Below are 21,763 nucleotides of genomic sequence, written 5' to 3' on the forward strand. Positions count from 1 at the left end.
TTCGCATAGAAGTGGCTGATTCAATTGTGAAACATGGATCCAGTTCGTCCACTCGGCTTTCAATGTGAGCGAACCGGTGAGGCGTCTTCATGAAGGGATTAACTGCTAATTCCATTTCTGTCCCACGAGGGTTCACTAGACAGCAGATCAGTAGCAAAACGAATTAGGAGAAGGGGATCACCTCCAAACACATTCAAAACACATTGTACCACAAAAATAGTTAAGGAAAAAGAAAACTGCCCCCAAATCTATCATTATAATGCAATGGTAGACTATAGAAAATGGTGTATGATAGAAACAATAGTCTTATAATTGCTACTATTTGACTTTATAAACAAGAAACAAGATCTGAATTCCTGACCAAACATATATGGACATTTGTTTTCCATGTTCTGTGTATTGTCATTTAAATATAAGAATTTGAGTTACAAACAATATTTAAATACAAACCTGTTTTATAGTTGAATACGTCTGCCATTATTTTAATGAAAACAGACATGTGCTAATATTTCTTTTAGAGCTGCACCAGTGGGGAAAAAAGTAAACAGATGCTTCTTTTTGTAACCATGGTTAAAACAACAGGGCAAGTCAAATAAAGAGGGACAGTCCAGTTCCAATTTCAGACTGTTCGTGTGCCATCTAGTGGAAGTCAGAGACTGCGATCAGAAAAAGTCCATGCTACCTTCAGCTACCATGGTAGGGCCACAGCCACAGATTATCCATTGATTGATTGATTGAAAATTGTATTAACAGTATGTAGAATTTGGGTACATTTCAAACGAAAGTACAAGTCAATACAAAAAAATACTATTGTGACTGTGAGGATAAAATCCTTAGAGTATTATACTCTAAGATAAAATCCCAACTGTGGAGGGCAGTATTACGCCTCACGGCGTCTACACTGCCGGAAATGCAGAAGAAGAAGAAGAAAGTGAAGAAAAGGAAGAGAACCCGCCATTGTCATTACTTCCGGTGTTGATGCAAGGCGAGCTGCATGAAGGTAAACATTTGATTTTAAATCGACAAACATCAAAATATTATTATTTCCACACAGAAACACACCACGCCGTACGACTAACTATAAATAAAGGCTTTAGTCCATCACTTAGAATATTTCATGGCTCCTTCCTGGCAACATTTTACTATGGATGGATTACTGTTTTTGTACTGTGAGTCAGAAACAAAATCAATGGTGGTAATCTAATCAGATTTAAGAACATATCCTTATCGGTGTCACGCGTGCGAACATTATTTTGGTTTTAAGATTCAGGAAGAAGGAACTGGCATAGCCCAAAATTTTATCGATACATATAAGAGTCTAAATCTTAGGCTACGTTACATTATGATTGTACAAATGTAAATTAAGACTGAAAGACTTTGTTGTGTAAAGGGTTAATACTGAAGAGCCAATGAGAACGCTCGATATACAGAACAACAGTGTGTACATGGCACGTCATTACTATGCTGGCTACTGAAGTAAACAGAACTACCTCACCCTCTGCCTCGTTATTATTAGACTAGGATAATAACATAACATGGTGTCAGAATAAAGTAGGCATTAGGAAAGTGTCTGAAAGTCTTCTGCCTCCGAGTGAGAAGTGGAACGCTACCGCAAGTCTGCAAGAGGAACGGACGGAGCGAGTGGCAAGTGTCAGTCAACAGAGGCTAATGTTGTGGGCTAACTGGGGCTAAGCTAACAGTGCACATAGTCTACAGAGGAGAGCCATAACAAGTCATTGAGTGAACAGAGGGACGTCGGAACGAAACGAAAACGACGGCCGGGAGGTTTTGACAGAAAAACGAACATTAAAAAAAAAAAAAACGTTTTTGGGAAATTAAAAAAAAAAGTTTGAAGTAAAAAGCTGAAAGATGCAAAACGGAGATAACCAAGTGGTGGCGCCAGCAGCACAAGCAGCTCCAGCTGCAATGACTCCAGTAAGCAGTGTCCAGATTACTCCTCCAGGCAAGTTTGACTTTACTGATGCAAATGAATGGCCTAAATGGATAAGGCGTTTTGAAAGGTTCAGAATGGCATCCAGCCTGGACAAACAGTCCCAAGAATATCAAGTGAATACTTTCATGTATACTCTAGGGGACGAAGCGGAAGATATACTGCATGTCCTGCCATTAAGTGAGGATCAGAAAAAGTCTTATGATGATGTCAAGAGAGGTTTTGAGAGACACTGTGTGAGCAAGAAAAATGTCATTTTTGAGCGTGCACGGTTCAACAGGCGCTACCAGGAGCCTGGAGAAGGTGCTGAACCATTTATAACTGCTGTCCATAGCCTAGCTGAGCACTGTGCATTTAGAGATCTCAGAGAAGAACTCATTAGAGACAGGATTGTCGTTGGTGTCAGAGATGCAAAACTGGAGGTTATGCAATAACCATGGTTATATAAAGGATATGAGTGAATCAATTCACTATGGGTTATGTCCATTCTTGGACGTAAGACAGAAGAAATCTTATACACTCACGTTCTAATGGTATTAGAACGGGCTTTACGTCATGACGCAGTGCAAGTCCCTCCCCCGAGGCTATAAGTGCCTGCACTGCTGTCTGGACGTCATTCGGTAATACTTTCTCCTTCTGCCGTTAACAAGCTAGAAGGGCAATTTGGTGAATTGATTCACTCATATCCTTTATATAACCATGGTTATTGCATAACCTCCAGTTATATTAAAGTCTACTCGTGAATCAATTCACTATGGGAGACCTAATAAACTCCCTTCAAATCACTGAAGTACACACCCGTCCTCATGTGTGTCCCCGGACTGTGACGTCACAGGCGTGACGGTCACGTCCCCTAGGCTATGAGACAACCATTTCGAGGTCAGAAGGTCACCGACCTTTTGACTTTGATAAGAGGCGGAACCAAATGGACCCGTCCACATGGTCCCTGTTCCTACCTTAAGGAGCCGATGAACCACGTCATCTTACGTGCCCCGAGGCCTAACCACTGACGGTCCCAGCCGTCTCAAGAGTTCTGGCCTCAGTCTTATCCTAGTCGCTAATATACAGGCTTCAAGGTATATAGAGCTAGGTTGACTGTTTATTCACTTATGTGTTTACATATATACATATATACGTACATATACATATATATTATATACTCGCTTCCCTTATTTATATATATATATATATATATATATATATATATATATATATATATCTCTTAAAGGACATGCCTCACCGGGAAGCAACCTGCAGGATCGCATGTGCCACATTAGGTTCTGTTACATCCAGGTTATAGAACCTAGCAAAAGTCGAAGGCGAGGACCAACTTGCCGTCGTACAGACATCCTGTATCGAGATACCTTCGTAGAGCGCCCAGGATGTCGAAATACCTCTGGTGGAGTGTGCCCTCAACCCCACTGGTGGCACTAACCCAGCCGTGGAGTAAGCCATCTGTATGGCCTCCATGATCCATTGGGACAACCGCACCTTAGTAACCGGTTCTCCCTTTACGCTAGCACCCCAGGCCACAAACATCTGGCTGCCCTTCCTGAAGGGAGCCACCCTGTCCATGTACACTCGTAGGGCCCGCACTGGGCATAGACGATGCAGCCTCTCGTCCTCCTCCATCTAAGTGGCGGTGGATAGAACGACCTTAGGTCCACCGGAACACTAGCCAGGTTGGAATTCTTGGGCATGAAGGCCAGGTTTGGTTTTACCATGACCCGCATTCTATCCCCACTAAAGATAGTGCAATCAGGGCTCACCAAGAGCGCCTGTAGATCGCTCTGTGGATATATATATATATATATATATATATATATATATATATATATATATATTTTTTTTTTTAGCTGTAGTGAGAGCCAATAGAAGGACGGCTTTTAAAATTAAGAATCTCCATCCTACTGAATCCAATGACTCGAAAGGTGCCCTTGTTAGAGCGTTCAGCACTAATGACAGGTCCCAGGAAGGAATCAGAGACTGAGTAACCGGGCGGTCCCTCCGAACCCCTCTTATGTACTATCGTATGAGTGGGTGTTCACCCAGGGCCTTATCCCCCATGCCAGTATGACATGCTGACATAGATACCAAACCAGATTGACCTTGATTGATGATTGGGACTACCCGTCATCCAGCAGACCCTGTAGGAGGGTCAGAGCCGTCCTCACTTAGGCCTGGAATGGTTATTCCTGGCCTGGTCTTCCTGCACCGTCGCTCGAAAACCTTCCAGGCAACATTGTGTTGTTTCCTAGTGGACTGGGCCCTAGCCCCTGAATTGTGGCCATCACGTTCGGGGGCAAACCCTCAGCACTTAAAAGTTCCTTTCACGGGCCAGGCCCATAGATCCAGGGTCTGAGGGCAAGGGTGAAAAGACCCTTATCCAGTCTGTGTGAGCAGATCCTTCCACAGCGGAAGCTGCCATGCCTGGTCGCATATGAGAGAGGATATCTCTGACCTCCACGACCCCCACGCCAGAGCTATGAGAGCCACCTCTAGGCCCTGAGTTCTCACTCTGTCCAAGGTGGGTCGTATTACTTTTATAGAGATAAAACTTTAATTGTAAAAGTATTAGTGACAGGGGAGGAAAGACAGGCCCTGCGGCCACTTGTGAGTTAGTGCATCCAGTCCCAGTGACGAGCACCCTTTGATGAAGAAGAACGGACGGCACTTCGTGTTCTCTTCCGATTCAGACAGGTCCACCTTGGCTATGCCAAAAACCTGTCCCATAACTGAGCGGCCACTTCTTGGTGTAGAGACCAAACCGCGTAGCGGAGCTGGCCCCTGGATAGCAGGTCCGCTCCTGCATTCAGGAGCCCTGGGGCGTGACGGGCTCTGATCGAAAGGAGGTGTGTGTCGCACCACGTGACTAGTCTGTAGGCTAGTAGATGCAGGGTCTTGGACTAAAGTCCGCCCTGCTTGTTGATATAACACATCGTAGTAGTGTTGTCCGTCCTTTCTAGGACGTGGCGGCCATGAATAAATGGTTTGAACTGACGCAGTGCCAGTAATACTGCCATCAGTTCGAGGTAATTGATGTGGGCGTTTCTCAGAGAGCCGCACCCCCCTGTTTGCCATTTCGTCGACAGTGGCACCCCACCCCGACGTGCTGGCGTCCGTAGTAGCCACTTTCCTGGAAGTGTTTATTCTCATAGGGACGCCCTCTGTAAGCGTGGCTCTGTTTTCCCACCAATTGAGTGCTTGAACGCACCCCACTGTCACTCTGACTCCTGATATCGGCGGTTGGAAGGAATACGTAGACTAGAGACTAGCCTCGATACCCAGGCTTACATTTCGTCTGCGCGAAAAATGAAACGTAGAGACCGCATCCATTCTTGGAATGGCCTTATATGTAGTCTGCCTAGACGTATTTAGTGAAATGACGGATGCATGATCCTGAAAAGTGTCACACATTTGAGAAACGGTTCCACCCTCTTGGCTCAGCCTGGCTGAGAAGGAGAGAGAATTCAACGTTATGCCTATGCCATCTCATGCGTCTCTCAGGTGTCATCGTGCTCTTCGCATGATTTATAGTAAAAGGCCCAGGGAGGATAGCTGATCCACCACGAGTCTCGTGTGAAGCAGCGCCTCTGTTGGCTAACTTGCGCACAGCAGGAGATAGAGGAGACAATACGAGTCCCTTGGTGACACAGAGGAGCTAGTGCCGCCTGAGTGCATTTCACGAATACCCTGGGGGGTAGTGACATCCCGAACGGGATGTCACTTCGGATCCAAAGCGCAGGAGTTTCCTGTGTGGTGGATAGATAGGGGTACGGAAAAAATCGTATTCGAGATCGATACCGCTTGGTGTACCGGTCGCCCTGGTGCAGAGAGCGCAGTAGGGTCGCTGCTGTCAGCATTTTGAATTTGAAAATTCTGAGGTATGTGTTGAGAGCTCTGAGATCCAGGAGGTCGTAGTTCCCCCCCCCCTTATTTTTGACCAGAAAATAGCGGCTGTAGAAACCGTCGTGTTGTTGGTCTAAAAGGAACCTCTCTGACAGCTTTTATTTATTTATATATATATATATATATATATATATATATATATTATTATTATTTTATTTTTTCATTTATTTTGGCCAGTAATTCGAGGATCTCATCCCGACGTACTTCCGCTGCCTGCCCCCCATTTGAGAGAGAATTATCTTCCCGAACTTGGGTGGTGACTGTACAAATCGCAGTTTGTAACCCGTCTTTACTGTGAGTGATACCCAGGGGAACGCGCCACATAGCTTCCACTGTTAAAAACACGAGCTCCCTAGCATGGGATTCATTGCGAGTGGCAGCATTCCCTAGTGGCTTGGGGATGTAACTGTCGTGGTGCTCCTATCCTAGGAGCCTCTCCTCGCCTAATCGGGCTGGCGAGGAGAGTTTGTGGTCGCGACGTCTCCAGCCTGCGGCGAGCTTTTACTCGCTACAGGCCAAAAACGCCGTCCGTCCCACCGCTGTCGAGAAGTCTAGCGACTCTTTCCGCGGTGGGCTCATGCCCCTGTCATGTGGTTCGAAGTTGTTGTTTCATTGTGTTTTGTCTTTAATATAAGAGGCATCGATGCAATCAAGCGCTTTATTAAACATGATTTTGTACATTTGTGGTTTGTACACAGCCGCATTTTACAGCGGTATTCAACACAGCAACAGCTTTTTTTTTTTTTTTTTTTTCTAGAGGAATGTTCGTAGTCTCTTTCCCGCTCTGCGGTAGGCATTAACATTTTCCTCTTCCTTACCATCGGTTCCGACGTGGGGCCCGTGGCCTCTATGATCGGAATCGGGTTTGAACCTTTGAGCAGTCCTTTCAAAATTCATGCTATCCAGCGTGTCCGCAATCCGCATCGCCATCCACGGTAAGAGCCTCTGCCACGAGGAGTCCTCTGGGGGACGTACTCTCGTGGCTGCACTGGCTGGTTGCGAGCGCGGCCAGCTGCCGCTCTGTCGGCAGGCTAAGCACGAGCCTGTCCTTGCTCCGCACGGAACTTCCAGAGCACTCTTGTGTTGCCTCTTTCAGCCGGCGGAAGGGCTGGGCCCCGCCGTTGGCGGACGATATGGTGGGGCTGGTTCTAGTAGTAGGTGACGCAGCCCCTCCGCATTCCTCCTGCTGTTCTTACCGGCAGCAATGAGCTCCGTCAGCACTGTGAGGGAGCCCTACAAAAGGGCCTCGGCATTCAGGGCTCTTGCCACGGCTACAAGGTGGCCGTAGATCCGTTTGAGTGAGGCTGAAGCCGCCCTGTCCTTTGGATCTGGGAAAGCGGTTGATTTAGGGGGACTTCCCGAATGGCATTATTGCCTAATAGGGAGAGTATTTTGGTCCGAAGGATCTCGGCCGCCTGCCCACTCGCATGAGAGGATATTACTTTCTCGAACGTGGGTGGTTCCGCAGTGAATTGCAGCTTGTACACTGCCCGCCACCCATGGGTGTGCGTGTGCTACGCATTCTATCCATTTTGGAGGGCACCGTGCCAAAGATTTTGGCGTGGTGGTCCCGTCTCATGATGGCATTGCCTTTGGTTATAGGCTCTGCCATCATGCTTTTGAAAATGTTGGCGTGGCGGCCCCGTCTCATGATGGCAGTGCCTCTGGTTAGAGGCTCTGCCATCGTGCTTTTGAGAAATTTGGCGTGGTAGCCCCGTCTCATGATGGCAGTGCCTCTGGTTAGAGGCTCTACCATCGTGCTTTTGAGAAATTTGGCGTGGTGGCCCCGTCTCACGATGGCAGAACCTGCTAGAGGTTTTGTCATCGTGTTGTATTGTCTCACTGCCGCTGATCGTTGTAACGATCGGCGCGGTAGTGGGCTCATATCCCGCATGTTTACACAGGGGTACAGGCAATGATTCAGCTGATTCGTTCTGCACAAATTTATTTGAACCAAGGAAGGGACATGGGAAGCAGAGTATTCAGCGACACATTCTTTATAAAGTGCGGTGCAGCAGCAACTCCTCTTAGGGGTAAAGCAGTATGAACATTCGAGTCCGGTGCTAACCTTAACGTCCTCTCGGCCTGAGGCCACTGCGCCGTGCCTGGGCAAAAGAACACTGGGAAAATGAACGAAACTAAGACGTCTCCGCGCCTCAGTTTCATGTGGCGGTCTACGGTCACACATTTCTGGCATTGGTCTGGGACGTTCAGCGTCGCCTCGGCCTGCCTATAGTCATTTTCAGTTCATTTCAAAGGGCTTTATTGGCATGAGAAAACAACGTTTACATTGCCAGAGCATTTGAGAACAATACAACAATACAGTCAGAGCATTGAGAACAGTACAACAATACATCAATACCGTGAGAACCAAAATGATGTACAGTAGACGCACGTGTCGTGCGGGTCCATCCTTAGCATAGCGTTGCCACAGTGGTCTGCTCGGCATTGCTTCTGTGGCAGGAAAAAACAGCCCCTCTACGTTGGCGACGGGCCGCCGCTCAGGACTTTGTCGTCTTTTCTGCCATTTTCTTGCGGAATTCCACGTTCTCAGCAAAGAAAAAGTTGTCTCTGTGGGCATCTAGTGCCTCGACAGTAGGATGCCAATTGTTGGCCTGCTGCGAACTGGCTCGCGTTAGCTATCAGGTTAGCCGCTCCTAGCCTTGCTAGTTTACTTACCCGTGTTGGAAATTGTCGCTGTGGGCTTCTAGCGCCTGGACAATAGAATGCTAATTGTTAGCATGTTGCAGACTGGCTAGCGTTAGCTATCAAGTTAGCTGCTCTTAGTTTTGTCTACCTGTGTTGGAAATTGTCTCTGTGGGCTCCTAGCGCCTGGACAATAGAATGCTAATTGTTAGCATGTTGCAGACTGGCTAGCGTTAGCTATCAAGTTAGCTGCTCTTAGCTTTGTCTACCTGTGTTGGAAATTGTCTCTGTGGGCTCCTAGCGCCTGGACAATAGAATGCTAATTGTTAGCCTGTTGCAAACTGGCTAGCGTTAGCTATCAGGTTAGCTGCTCCTAGCTTTGCCTACCTGCGTTGGAAAGCTGAGTTTTGGTTTTGTCCGGAGCTGCTAGGTCTATCACGGAAACAAAAACAGCTTATTTTATCATTATTTTTCTTCGTGAGTGTAGCTTACACTAAGAAAAAACACCAATTCCACCTCGTGGTACCGAGCAACCGAGGCCACTCGTCCTGTTGAGATATATAAGGAAGTTGGGCCTTTCTCTTGTGATTTAGCTTGTCTGTCTTAACGCAGAAGAAGAAAACGAATGACGTCCAGACAGCAGTGCAGGCACTTATAGCCTCGGGGGAGGGACTTGCACTGCGTCATGACGTAAAGCCCGTTCTAATACCATTAGAACGTGAGTGTATAAGATTTCTTCTGTCTTACGTCCAAGAATGGACATAACCCATAGTGAATTGATTCACGAGTAGACTTTAATATAACTGTCTGAGTCATTACAGATGGACCCTGAACTGACACTACAGAAAACGGTTACAAGGGTGCGCCAGAGTGAAGAAATAAAAAAGCAGCAGCCGATGCTGCGTGGCAGTGTAAATGACAGACAGTCAGACAACCACAACCTGGATGCTATGGGTGCGAGGCGACAGACACAGAGGGGCCAAAAGGGACAAAAATACAGCTCACAAGCCAAGCCGGAATATAAAAGGCCGGAATATAAAAGCAGAGACACAGGGTGTGGACGATGCGGACATGCTGTGAAGCACCCCTGGAAGGATTGCCCTGCAAAAGAGGCGGAATGTCACAAATGCAAGCGCAAAGGACATTATTCCCGCAAATGTCGTTCAGCCGGTGGCATCAATGACATCACAGAGGAGTCTTCAGACTATGGAGAAGAAATTGCCTTTCTAGGAGAGGTGATAATTGACATGGACAATGTTGAACATGAGTGGAGAGAAGCTCTGGAACTGAATGGAGAGACAGTGGAATTCAAAATAGACACTGGAGCTGGAGTTACAGCTATTCCGAGCCACCAATACTCCAGAAAGAAGCATGGGGCATTACAGCCGCCAAAAATACCCCTGTATGGTCCGGGCAGGCAGCGCCTGGATGTGCAAGGACACTTCAGAGGAAGACTGGAGGTACGAAACAAGACAACAGAACAGGATGTCTACGTGGTGGCCAAACTGATGAAACCACTGCTGGGGCTTCCAGCCATTGAGGCTTTGACACTCGTGAAACGGGTGCACACTGTTCAAGTGGGTGAAGACATCTTAAAGACTTACCCCATGGTGTTCAAAGGGCTTGGGAAGTTGAAAGACCCATACAAAATTGAACTGGAACCAGGGGCCACACCCCATGCTCTGTCTGCCCCACGTCGAGTCCCACTGCCACTGCGGGATAAAGTGAGGTCAGAATTGGAACGCATGGAAGCGATGGGTGTGATATCTAAGGTCACACAACCCACTCCATGGTGTGCAGGCCTAGTGGTTGTACCCAAAGGAAGATTGAAGGACAAACTGAGGCTGTGTGTGGATTTGACGCCCCTAAATCAGTGGGTCAAGCGGGAGAGACATATCCTGCCAGCGGTGGACCACACACTAGCCATGCTCACAGGAGCAAAAGTATTCACCAAATTGGATGCCACATCAGGGTTTTGGCAAATTCCCCTGACTGAAGACAGTGCCCTCCTGACCACTTTCATAACCCCATTCGGCCGCTATTGTTTCAACAGGCTGCCGTTTGGGATCTCCTCAGCTCCAGAACACTTCCAGCGACGTATGACACAAATGCTGGAGGGCTGCGAGGGAACAGTATGCCACGCCGATGACATATTGGTGTTTGGCCAGGATCAGGCTGAGCATGATGGCAGGCTGCACCTAGTTCTCAAGAGACTGAGAACTGAAGGACTAACGCTAAATAAGGACAAATGTGAGTTCAACAGGAGCAACATAATGTTCCTCGGACATCGCATCACCACAGAGGGAGTCAACCCAGACCCAAGCAAGGTCAAAGCCATTCTGGAAATGCCAGAACCGACCTGTGTTGCCGACATCAGAAGAGTGATGGGCATGGCTAATTACCTGGGCAAGTTCCTCCCTCACCTCTCATCATTCACACAACCTCTGAAAGACCTTCTGTCGGAGAAGACAGAATGGTGTTGGGGAGCACCGCAGCGAGAGGCTTTTCAGAAGCTGAAGACGGAGATCAGCTCAGCGAGAGTCCTTGCTGTCTACTCGCCCAGTGCAGAGACGTGCGTGTCAGCCGACGCGTCGTCCTTCGGTCTTGGAGCCGTTATGGTCCAGAAACAGCCAGAGAGCGGCGACTGGAAGCCCATTATATTCATATCCAGAGGTCTGTCTGATGCAGAGAAACATTACGCTCAGATTGAGAAGGAAGCACTAGCAGTAACCTGGGCATGTGAGCGCCTGCAACCCTACCTGCTTGGCATGAGGTTCACCCTAGAAACGGATCACAAACCTCTGCTGCCGTTATTAAGCACTAAGGCGCTCGACGCACTTCCTCCTCGAGTCCTGAGATTCCGCCTGAGACTGTTAAAATTCACCTATGACATCGTACATGTGCCTGGCAAGCAACTCATTACCGCAGACACATTGTCACGAGCACCAGTGGAGCACACAGCCACTCAGGCAGAGAAAGAGCTGGAAGCAGATGTCCAGATCTTTGTGGATGCGATCATACAGTCTCTTCCTGCTACTGAAGCTAGATTGAAGCAGCTTGCAGAAAAGCAGAAAGAGGACAGCATCTGCAGTACACTAATCCGCTACTGTCAAACACAGTGGCCTGACAAAGCCCACCTACCACATGAAATGGGACCCTACTGGAAGGAGAGACAAAATCTGTCCCTGGCTGGAGATCTTCTTCTGAAAGGTCAAAGGATCGTCATCCCCAGCTCATTGAGGCCAGAAATGCTCGACATCCTCCATCAGGGCCACCAAGGCATAGTCAAGTGCCGCGCCAGAGCCCGTCAATCGCTCTGGTGGCCAGGGCTTTCAACAGACATTAGCCAGAAAGTTGGAAAATGTCTCTTATGCACCCAACACAGGACAACACAGAGAGAGCCCCTGCTAACGACCCCAGTACCTGAGAGACCATGGCAACGTATAGGGACAGACTTGTTCATCTGGGACAAGAAAACATACCTTGTGGCAGTTGACTATTTCTCCCGTTACATTGAAGTTGCCCACCTCAACGTTGCAACAGCCAATACAGTCATAGCAGCTCTAAAGAACGTCTTTGGCAGGCATGGCGTGCCAGAATTTCTGATGTCAGATAACGGCGCACAGTATGCCTGTGCTCTCTTCAAGAACTTTGCCAGTGAGTATGGCTTCACTCACATAACAAGCAGCCCAAGGTACCCCCAAGCCAATGGCGAAGCGGAGCGCGCTGTGGCCACTGTCAAGGGCTTGTGGAAAGAAGGAGGAGATCAGGCTAAAGCTCTGCTCAGTTATCGAGCCACCCCGCTGGAGAATGGCTATTCTCCATCACAGCTCCTAATGGGGAGACAACTGAGGACCACTCTACCTCAAGTGCCCAAAGCCTTGTCTCCAAAATGGCCCGACATCAAGCAGTTCCGCAGCATGGAGATGCAGGCGAAGAGGAAACAAGAGAGACTCTACAACAACCGTCACAGAGCACACGACCAACCAGAACTGCACCCAGGCCAGAGTGTGTGGATCACTACAGAGAACACCCATGGGACAGTCATACAACCGACAGCAGCCCCAAGGTCTTATCTCGTCAGGACGGAGAATGGACTGTTGAGAAGAACCAGTGCGCACCTGCGTGCAACTCACCAGCCGCTCTCTGATGCACACACACACACTCCAGTTGTCACAGACTCTGGTAGTGCGGGCAACACTGCAGGTGACACACACGCCACACCGCACTATGTCACAAGCTCAGGGAGACACTCACGTCCACCCAAGAGACTGGACTTATAAATGTACGGTGCAGTGTATTAAAAAAAAAAAAAAAAAAAAGAGGAATGTAAAAGGAAGAAATGTTGATTTGAAATGTTGATGTTGATTTATCGTAAGAAGCACAAAGAACAAAAGTACAGTTGATTTTTGATTTGGTTTGAAGTTATAACCATGTGTGAATTCATGTGAAGTTACTGTTTCAGAAGATTTCCAAGTTCAGGATATTATTGAAAAGAAGAAGTATTTTGTTGAATGTTTATTGCTGAAATAACAAAGGAATGTTTCTTACTTAAAAGGGGGAGATGTTGTGTAAAGGGTTAATACTGAAGAGCCAATGAGAACGCTCGATATACAGAACAACAGTGTGTACATGGCACGTCATTACTATGCTGGCTACTGAAGTAAACAGAACTACCTCACCCTCTGCCTCGTTATTATTAGACTAGGATAATAACATAACAGACTTTACTGTGAGCAAGGCATGCAATGCAGGGGAAGTGCCAGTTCTAGCCCAAAATTTTAGATTCTCGTAGAGAGGTTTTTTTCCGATTCTGACGAATCTCTCAGAATCGAAAAGAACCTCTACGAGAATCTAAATTTGTGGGCTAGGGGGTTTTCATGATGCTGAATCCAATCCAAGCATTATTTTTGCAAAAGAATCACTCATTGGGCTAAAAACGGCCATTGCCGTCATCACAAATGTGATGATGTCAGCGCAAGTGGGCATGGCCGTTTTTAGCCCAATGAGTGTGTCTACATGCTGGGGCACCCATACTAAACATTTATAACCTAAAACGTTGGTGTACTCAACATGTCCGGGTTCACAATGGGGCTCTATGGGCTGGCTACTAGACTATTGAGGCAACCCAGAGAGTAGCCCCACAAGCAGAACCCAAATGTAGTTGGCATTAAAAATGTCGCTTCTTCCTACCTTGTTTATTGACATACCGCCTATCTGGCTAGCTAGTGGTGCTATAGCTATGACGTAGCCGGCACAAGCCAACCGCACATCGGGAGGCGGTACAATAAACGGTAAATAAACAAGAGGAAATCAAAGTGACATTTTTAATCAAACATGGATTAAAAATACTTAACGGCTTCTGCGACACAGGAGATTTTCTCAGATGTATGTAAGGTACTTATAGTTCGCACATTCGTAAGCCAACACACGTAAAAATGGCGTAATACCGCGCCGATCGACTAAACGATGAGTTTGTTTATATCCGCGTTCCAACAATCGCATTAGTAAATCTTATCATGACCAGGAACCCTACATAAAGCGACAATCAAATTTCATAAAAGCTTTATGTAGGGTTCCGAGAGGGGCTACCCAGAGAGATGAAATGGTGCCGTTAAGCATATGGGTTTGTGATCAGACGATGTGACTCATAGGCTTCAATCCGCTGCATGCTGGCCTATTTGGTTTTTAAACCCATATTTGTGGTGTGAACCGTTTAGTGCTAATAAAACCTTCATATAAATACTGAAATGGCTTACCTCTATATGCATGCTTCATTGCGTTCCCTTACAAATATAAGTTTAAAAGTCTCTTATCTCTAAGTCAGCTCAGTTCAACAGACTAACTAAATAATTCCCCCAACTCTACAACAAAACTAGGTGGCAGAAGCTATCTTCCTAGCCTGGCGGGGCCAGACTCATAGCAGAGCTTCACTGACTCTTCCACCCCACATATGAGGGGAGGAATCTTCAGTGAATACCCGCTATGAGGCTGGCCAAGCCAGGCTAGGCTACCATCTTCCCCCAAACATATCTCTTGAGTCAGCAGACAAATGTCTCCCAAGGGAGACGAAATAAAGACAACCTTGAACCTTGAGCATGTACTAAACTAGGCAGTGTACCACCCCACAACAGCTATAGGTAGTAAAGATAAATTCAGTAAAAAAAAAACCTTCACTTTGTACCCTGCTACCTCTAAAATATGTTTCAAATATTGTATGTGTTTTATTAGTCAGGCTTATTAGTAGGATCATATCTACAGACATGTCGAGACGAGGAGGAGGAAAGCGAGGTAGCGGAGGGGCCACACCTCGGCAGAATGGCAACGCTGGCAACACACAAGATGAGGATGTAATGCCTGCTGGTGGGCTGGAGGATGAGGAGGATGATCCCGCCCTGAGGAGAGAAATCCGTACAAAGTATAGGGAGCTTATAAACTCAGTTCAAGGTGAGTAGCATGAGTGAGGGTAAAGTGGGGTATGCTGTAATTGATATTTAGAATGGTTGTGCTAGCTTTGATAGTTTCTACTTTGCTGCATGTTGATTGATACAGTATGTCTCTTCAGAGGACAGAGAACAAATGCTGAGTCCTGCCAACAACAAGCTCACTGAAGTTTTGGAAGAGGCAAACAAACTTTTTAAAGATGGTAGGTGCAGAATGCAACAAATCTCAATGTGGGGTGAGAAATGAGAATTAAGGTCCTTGCAGACTGGACACGTTTTTTGGAAAATCGGCGGAAAGACGCTGCTAAAAATCCGAAAACACGCAGCAGTGTGCAGGGACCTTAAGAAGACTGGCATTAATATTGTTAATAAGAAATCTGTAAAACTCTGGCCTCTGTACAACTGTAGTCCCAGAAATCCTGAATTGGCAAATTGGCTCAGTTTACAACTACAGTTGTAAACGGAGCCTATTCCCCAAACTATAATATCAATAAATGTATTGTATCCTTTGACACAAATATGCCCCTCGGGAAAACCATCTTTTTCACTATTTGGTGATATACCTGCAATGTAATACAGCAAATAACGTTTTTCATTGTCCATTTTCAAAGTCTTAAATGTTAAGTACTGAATTGGTCACCCTTACACTTATCCACATTGGACTAAGTTTGGCTTAACCCATTTGGAGCGGGAACCCCTTTTGGTGTTTTAAAAATTATGATATAATTTAGCTATTGAAAAATAGCAGAGTGGCGCGCTATGAGGTCAAAATGGGTTAAAACATACGTCTGGTCAATATTGGTGGTTCTTAATGAGTTGTTCCTTGGCAGTTCGTCAGGCTCGAGAAGCAGCTCTGGACACCCAGCTCCTGGTTGTGACCGCAGACCTGTGCAAAGAGAAGGCCAGCCAGCTGTTTGTTGAGGGCAGCGCCTTTGACCCGTCTGCCTTTGCTGAGCACCTCGTGAGTTGTCGTAGAGTAGATTTCCAATCCGGTCTCACCCAAACACGGTGAAATGGCACGGATTGGCAATTCTGTACATGCACGCCTAGAAACCCCCCAAAATCCGTACATATTTACACTGAAATCCTCACCATAGACTGTGTCGGAGGGGTGCCATCTCTACCGAACTTGAGCCACGAGAGAGACCACAGAGTGTGCAATTTGCCGTTGCGAAGTTCGGTAGAGCCGACTAAGCTCTGTCCGAGTTAAACCCAATGGCACAGAATCGTGAATAATGTCAAACTATCTCCATGAAAAAGTGAAAGCCGTGCCTCTATCGCGGTCAAAACAGTAGTGCATGGATATGTATGGATTTTGGGGTTTTCTAGGCATGTATGTATGTATGGAATTGCCAATCCGTGCTATTTCACCATGTTTGTTTGGGTGAGATTGGGCTGCAATTTCACTAATTGCACATTTCAATTGAACAATTCACATGGCCATTATTCACACATATAACCGTGTTGGCTGATGTTTCTCTCATTATCATCTATCTGTCTGAAAGCTGAACTTCATGGGGCTTAACAGACTGGAGAATGAGGATGAGGATGAGGAAAATGGAGTGGCAGCCGACGGTTACCTGCCCCAAGATGCCTGGCATAGGGTAGCCAAGAGAGCACAGTGCTGTTTCAAGACAGCTCCAACCTTCCATTACATGTGAGTGGCCGATCACTTCACCTGCCATTTACCTTCATTATCTACTGTAGTTGGGTCTGACTGTTTCATACTTTACCTGCAGAGTAATATCTTTGGATTCCTGAAAAACTCATATTTGTCGGCACATTATAAACTATTTTCTCACATTACTCTTATGCTTTTAGTGTGTAAAGACAATATCACACAAGATATGTGTTCATCTCAAGTGATGTATAAACCATATCTCAGCCATGCTGATATACAGTACAACCACACTTTAATTATATTGCAACTTATGATTATGGTACAATCCTACAACAATGTAGGAAGTGTGTGTGTGTTGGGGAAAAATAATAATTATATATATATATATATATATATATATATATTTTTTTTTGGCATTCAAAAATGTCGTCTAGAGCTGTCAGAAGGCACTGAAAAGCACGGTGGCACAGCGTGTTTCCTCCTCCGCGTCATCAGTGCCCATACCTGAGGTGGGGTTGGCGAAAGGGCCTTTCTGTGTGGAGTTTGCATGTTCTCCCAGTGTCCCCTAGGGTAGGTACCCTCACAAAAAACATGCAGTAATCCTGGTCTCTAAACTGCCTCCCCCTGGCCAGCCGGGGCGCCTAATGGAGGGGAAAGGAACTGGTTGGAATAACGTGTTCCTTTCACGCGCTACGGCCAAACAGGGAAACTCTCCCCTGTCAGGTGTAAAGGAGCAACTTGGACACTCGGGCATGAAGGAAGGAAGCATGAGTTCAAGTCTGTTGCTCTCCCCATGTCCCCGATATACTAGGTTGGCGGAGGGTGTGTAGAGCCCAGGATCACATTAGATAATTGACACAGGGGTGAAAAATGGGTTACAAAATCGTGGGATAAAAAATAAATACGTTTATTACATCTCTACCACAGATGGCATCATGGCAATGTTATATACTGTGGCTCTATTATGTTTCCATTGTTTTGGTTCTTGTAGGATGGGCTCATTCCTCGCAGAGCCCCCTCCTCCGAAGCAAAGGGTAGAGCGCCAGAGAAAGGCACCCACTAAGGAGACCCAAAGGACCATGCCAGCTCAGGTACATTTCATTAGTTTTTTTTCTGTGTAATTTAACAATATTTTCTTTGCCTAGGAATCTTTCAGAATAAAGGTGCTAGAGTGCCCAGCAGATGAGGCAGATTTTACTTTGAAAAGCCTTCCATTTCCCTGCAAAACTGAAGCGTTAATATTCCAAAGGAGATGCCTGATTAAGTCAGAAATGGGGACAGAACATTGCCCTTCTGATCAAAACCATGGAGAGCGATGTAGATTTAGAGAGAATAGACAGTTTTGTCGGGCCGTAAACAAGGAAGTGAACTAAACATGTCTGACGATTTTGTCGATTTTAGCAGATACGGTTTTATACCATTAAAAAGACGTGTAAAAAAAGGGTGTAATTATAAAGATGTGGCGAAACTTCATGGGCACAAGCTGTTAACATTGTGTGGACAACTCGGATCTAAACTTCATGGGCACAAGCTGTTAACATTGTGTGGACAACTCGGATCTAAACTTCATGGGCACAAGCTGTTAACATTGTGTGGACAAACATTGCATATTTGCTATCTGTTCTGATATGCTAAAACTAGGGATGTCATGATTCTCCAAATCTACAATTGGATTTGTTTTTAATTAAATAAAACTCTGGCACTGCCATTGTTACTATTGAGCTATTTGTATATAAATCACAATAGTATAATATCTAAAATCAAACTGACAATATCCTATTTCTTTTTTTTGCTCCCGATTCCAATCATTAGGAAATTACGTGATCGGCCCGATTTCCGATCACGTGATCGGGACAACCCTAATCGGAATCGATAAAATCCTAACAATACCCATCAATAATCGTTAAGTAGTGTGCTATGATGGCCAAGTACCTCTGCGTTGCTCAATGCGTATGCATTACACAGCCCTTTCGATAACTCACTCTTTTTTTCCCTTTTCATTTGTATGGCTTGACGATTGTACACTCGTCATGGAACATACTCCTGTTTTTCAATCTGACAACAAGTAACCGCCAAAATAAGTAACGAGTTACATATGGAGGCCTTGGGTAAGCTGCTTGCTGCATTATCATGGATCGTTCAGATGGTAGTAATACATTTTTAATCAGAGGTGATGGCAAGTTGAATGTTCTCGTGGGTCTGACAGAATCCCATGCTATGCAGCCATACGAAACTTCAACTACGAGCTGTATCTTTGAAATATTCACCCTTTTCCCCTTTGGACAGCATACAGCTGATGCATAATAATTACTGCAAGAATCTGCATCCTGGTTATGATGATTTAGAATTTCAAAATCAAACTTTAATTCCAATTTCAGAATATAAATCGTGACACCTGAGCACATTGAGTATGATTGCACGGTTTAGTGCTGCAACATAACTAGGGTGCCAGGTAAATGGCAAACCTGGCATCTGTCTATAAACGGCATGCTATATTTTGAAAGTATTTTGAATACAACGCGATATAAAACTGAGTTTTGTTTCAGCTACATTGTATATCCACTGCTGACTTTCTTTCCTACACTCGCAGTGCATGCTGATCAAAGAAAATGTTTTCGTCATTTTGTTCAGCATGTATTGATAAACACACACACACACTCGCTCTCGCTCTCGCTGAACAGTGGATCATTGACAATAACCCATTATTCAGCTCAGCATGTAATTGTAATTTATTGAGACTCACTTATGTCCAAAAGATACATTATTCAAGTCTACAAAGTTAATGCATCTTGTCCATTTTCTTGTGTTCAAGTTGAAGCAAATGGAAGAGTCTCACCAAGAGGCTACCGAGAAGGAGGTAGAGAGGATTCTGGGATTCTTGACGACTTACCATGCAGAAGATCGTGAGTTCAAACTCCACAACAGGAATAATGAAAAAGTTTCAAACAGACAAATGTCTCATTTAAAATGTTCTGTCAATTGCAGCAACTTCACCCATATCCTACTATGAGTTTGTTGTTGATCCCGTGTCGTTCTCACATACAGTGGAAAACATGTTTCACACATCATTCCTCCTCAGGGTGAGTCATCTGTTTAAATGTTCACATCAGAGTTGGAAGCTTGAGGGGACTGTATATTAATTTGGATTTTTGTTTTGCAGGATGGTATGGCCAGGCTGTACCTGGATGCAAACAAGTTGCCCTGTATTGGTAAGACTGCTGTTTTGTCATATCAGCATTTTTACATTTTCGAGAATTCAAATCTATAGTTATCTAGATGCAGGACAGAATACAGAATGGAATGGAAATGCAAACATCAATGGGTTCATGTGTTTGTGGAATATTGGATGAACAATATTAATCGTATTGTACAATAATGCATTGCATAGTGACAAAGGCAATATTAATTGATATTCTTTCAATTACTATTTTACAATGATAATTATTTTTCATATGTTTTTCCCCTTTGGCATCTTTTCTATGCTTGTCAAGCTTTCAACCCCGCAGTGATAAACAATACTGCGGCATATCAATAATTTTCAACTATATCAATGAGTTGTGCGTGCCAGCGTGTGTGGCCAGCAGAGACCAAAAATATTTGAATTAATAGATTGAGGTTTTGTGTGTGTGCATGCACGCTTTCAGCTCCTGTGACATCAGGGGAGGCTGACAAAGGAGAATCGGCCATCCGCAAACAATGCATCATGTCCATCAGCATGCAGAGCTGGAAGGTGAGCAACTGTGGGCCATTAAGGACCATTTCAAGTGGTGCTTGAAGTACTGCTCTAGAATCACTGCTTGTGTCACTGTGGCATAAACCAAATAGTTCTGGTATAAGCATAAAGAGACAGTACAGTGTGCATCCAATAGTGATAGCATAATTCAATTCTGTTTTAGTTGAACCTGTCAACACAAGGCAGTGAAGGCACTCAAAGAACAATGACTTTAAATTGGGATGATTTTAACTATGAGAGCTGCTGCTAGATAATGCATACTTTCCTTACTGTGACTTTAACAACATGCCCTTTTTAAGAAAATGTTTGCAGAAGTAATTCAAAATTGCACCTTTTATTGCAATGGTTTGATCTCAATTCCTATTTTTTTCCTGTGGCCCATAACTGTCACACTTGGTATAACATTGTATTTTGAGACAACGCATAGTAATTTTTATTTTATCATATTTCCTAGGACATAATTGAAGCTTTTGAGATCACGGCGCCCATGATCCCAGCAAATACTCAAAATGTGGAGTGATCTTTAATGTTTTTTTGTTTTTATTGCTGCAAAAAAAATGTATCTGTTATTTGTTATTTTAAGGCATATTGCCCAACTGTAATTTGTTATATTTTGAATAATAAAAGCGGGAAAATAGTCAGTTTTATTTTAGTTTTTTAACTAACTGCTTTTCAAGTGAATGTCGGTGGCAAATATTATACAAATGACTATGCTACAGTTATAGTTACTGAATTTACGAAGTTATTAATAAATCATATCGATGTTTAGAAAATGCCAGATCTACAAGGTCAACACATTGCAACGCAACATAACCAGAGTTTTAAATGGGGCTTCAGTAGTTAATGGTCAATGTACTAAGTACATGAACTGAAGTATTGTACTTAATATTTAATATTGTACTTAATATTTTAAGTATATTTACTTTCTTCAGTATTTACTTCTACCCCACTACAGTATTGTACTTTTACTACACTTTACAATTATATGGAAACTAGTTACTTTGTACATCAGGGTACAGCGGCTGAACTGCTCTAACCACTTCAGCCGAATACTCCCCACTGTCCCGTCACCCCGGCATACACCGGCGGAACTGCTCAGCCTGGTATTCCTAAACATAACAAGTGGTTAAACCTAACCTTATTCCCAACCTTAACCTCAGTAAAACGGTGCCTTTTCTACATAGTGGCATTGCTACTTTTTTTTTATTTTACAAGAGTTATTTTCTTATTCCACCACTGCTTCTGAGCAGTGGCTCGAAGAGTGCGTTGTAAGCTTGTAGATTGGCTATTTTCACTACTTTTTCTAATATGTGGAATTTCTTTTAATTTTGTATTAATTCATGAAAACTTGCTTTTTGGGAATGTTTTTGTTTGTAGGAAACTACAGGGACTCATAACGATGTGTATGTGAGCCACAAATGGGTCTCGACCCTCGGACCCAGTACTCGATCACTGAACCG

General features: G+C 44.9%; 1 protein-coding gene across 2 annotated transcripts; it reads left to right on the forward strand.

Moving 5' to 3' along the window:
- Nucleotides 1-950: 950 nt before the first annotated feature.
- Nucleotides 951-20,940, forward strand: LOC308328055 (non-structural maintenance of chromosomes element 4 homolog A-like). 2 transcript variants are annotated; one of them, XM_080781741.1, is made up of 11 exons: nt 951-1,000; nt 14,738-14,953; nt 15,072-15,152; nt 15,780-15,910; nt 16,455-16,606; nt 17,562-17,661; nt 19,383-19,473; nt 19,556-19,650; nt 19,731-19,779; nt 20,215-20,300; nt 20,758-20,940. In XM_080781741.1, the coding sequence occupies exons 1-11, from the start codon at nt 979-981 to the stop codon at nt 20,821-20,823; spliced, it is 1,089 nt and encodes a 362-aa protein (XP_080637867.1). In that variant the 5' UTR covers nt 951-978; the 3' UTR covers nt 20,824-20,940. The 2 variants fall into 2 exon arrangements, with proteins under 2 accessions (XP_080637867.1, XP_080637866.1); XM_080781740.1 differs by lacking the exon at nt 951-1,000 and adding an exon at nt 1,565-1,967 and having other exon boundaries at nt 14,742-14,953.
- The last annotated feature ends 823 nt before the right edge of the window (nt 20,941-21,763 follow it).

This window comes from Protomyctophum bolini (genome assembly GCF_963924005.1).
Source record: "Protomyctophum bolini genome assembly, chromosome: 14".
In the NCBI taxonomy this organism is placed as follows: domain Eukaryota; kingdom Metazoa; phylum Chordata; class Actinopteri; order Myctophiformes; family Myctophidae; genus Protomyctophum; species Protomyctophum bolini.

Excerpts from the sequence above, each read along its gene's own strand:
- LOC308328055 (XM_080781740.1), top strand. The coding sequence starts at position 1,870 with ATGCAAAACGGAGATAACCAAGTGGTGGCGCCAGCAGCACAAGCAGCT. Across the intron at positions 15,153-15,779 it reads AAACAAACTTTTTAAAGATG|TTCGTCAGGCTCGAGAAGCA; the intron begins GTAGGTGCAGAA and ends GTTCCTTGGCAG. Across the intron at positions 19,780-20,214 it reads AAACAAGTTGCCCTGTATTG|CTCCTGTGACATCAGGGGAG; the intron begins GTAAGACTGCTG and ends GCACGCTTTCAG.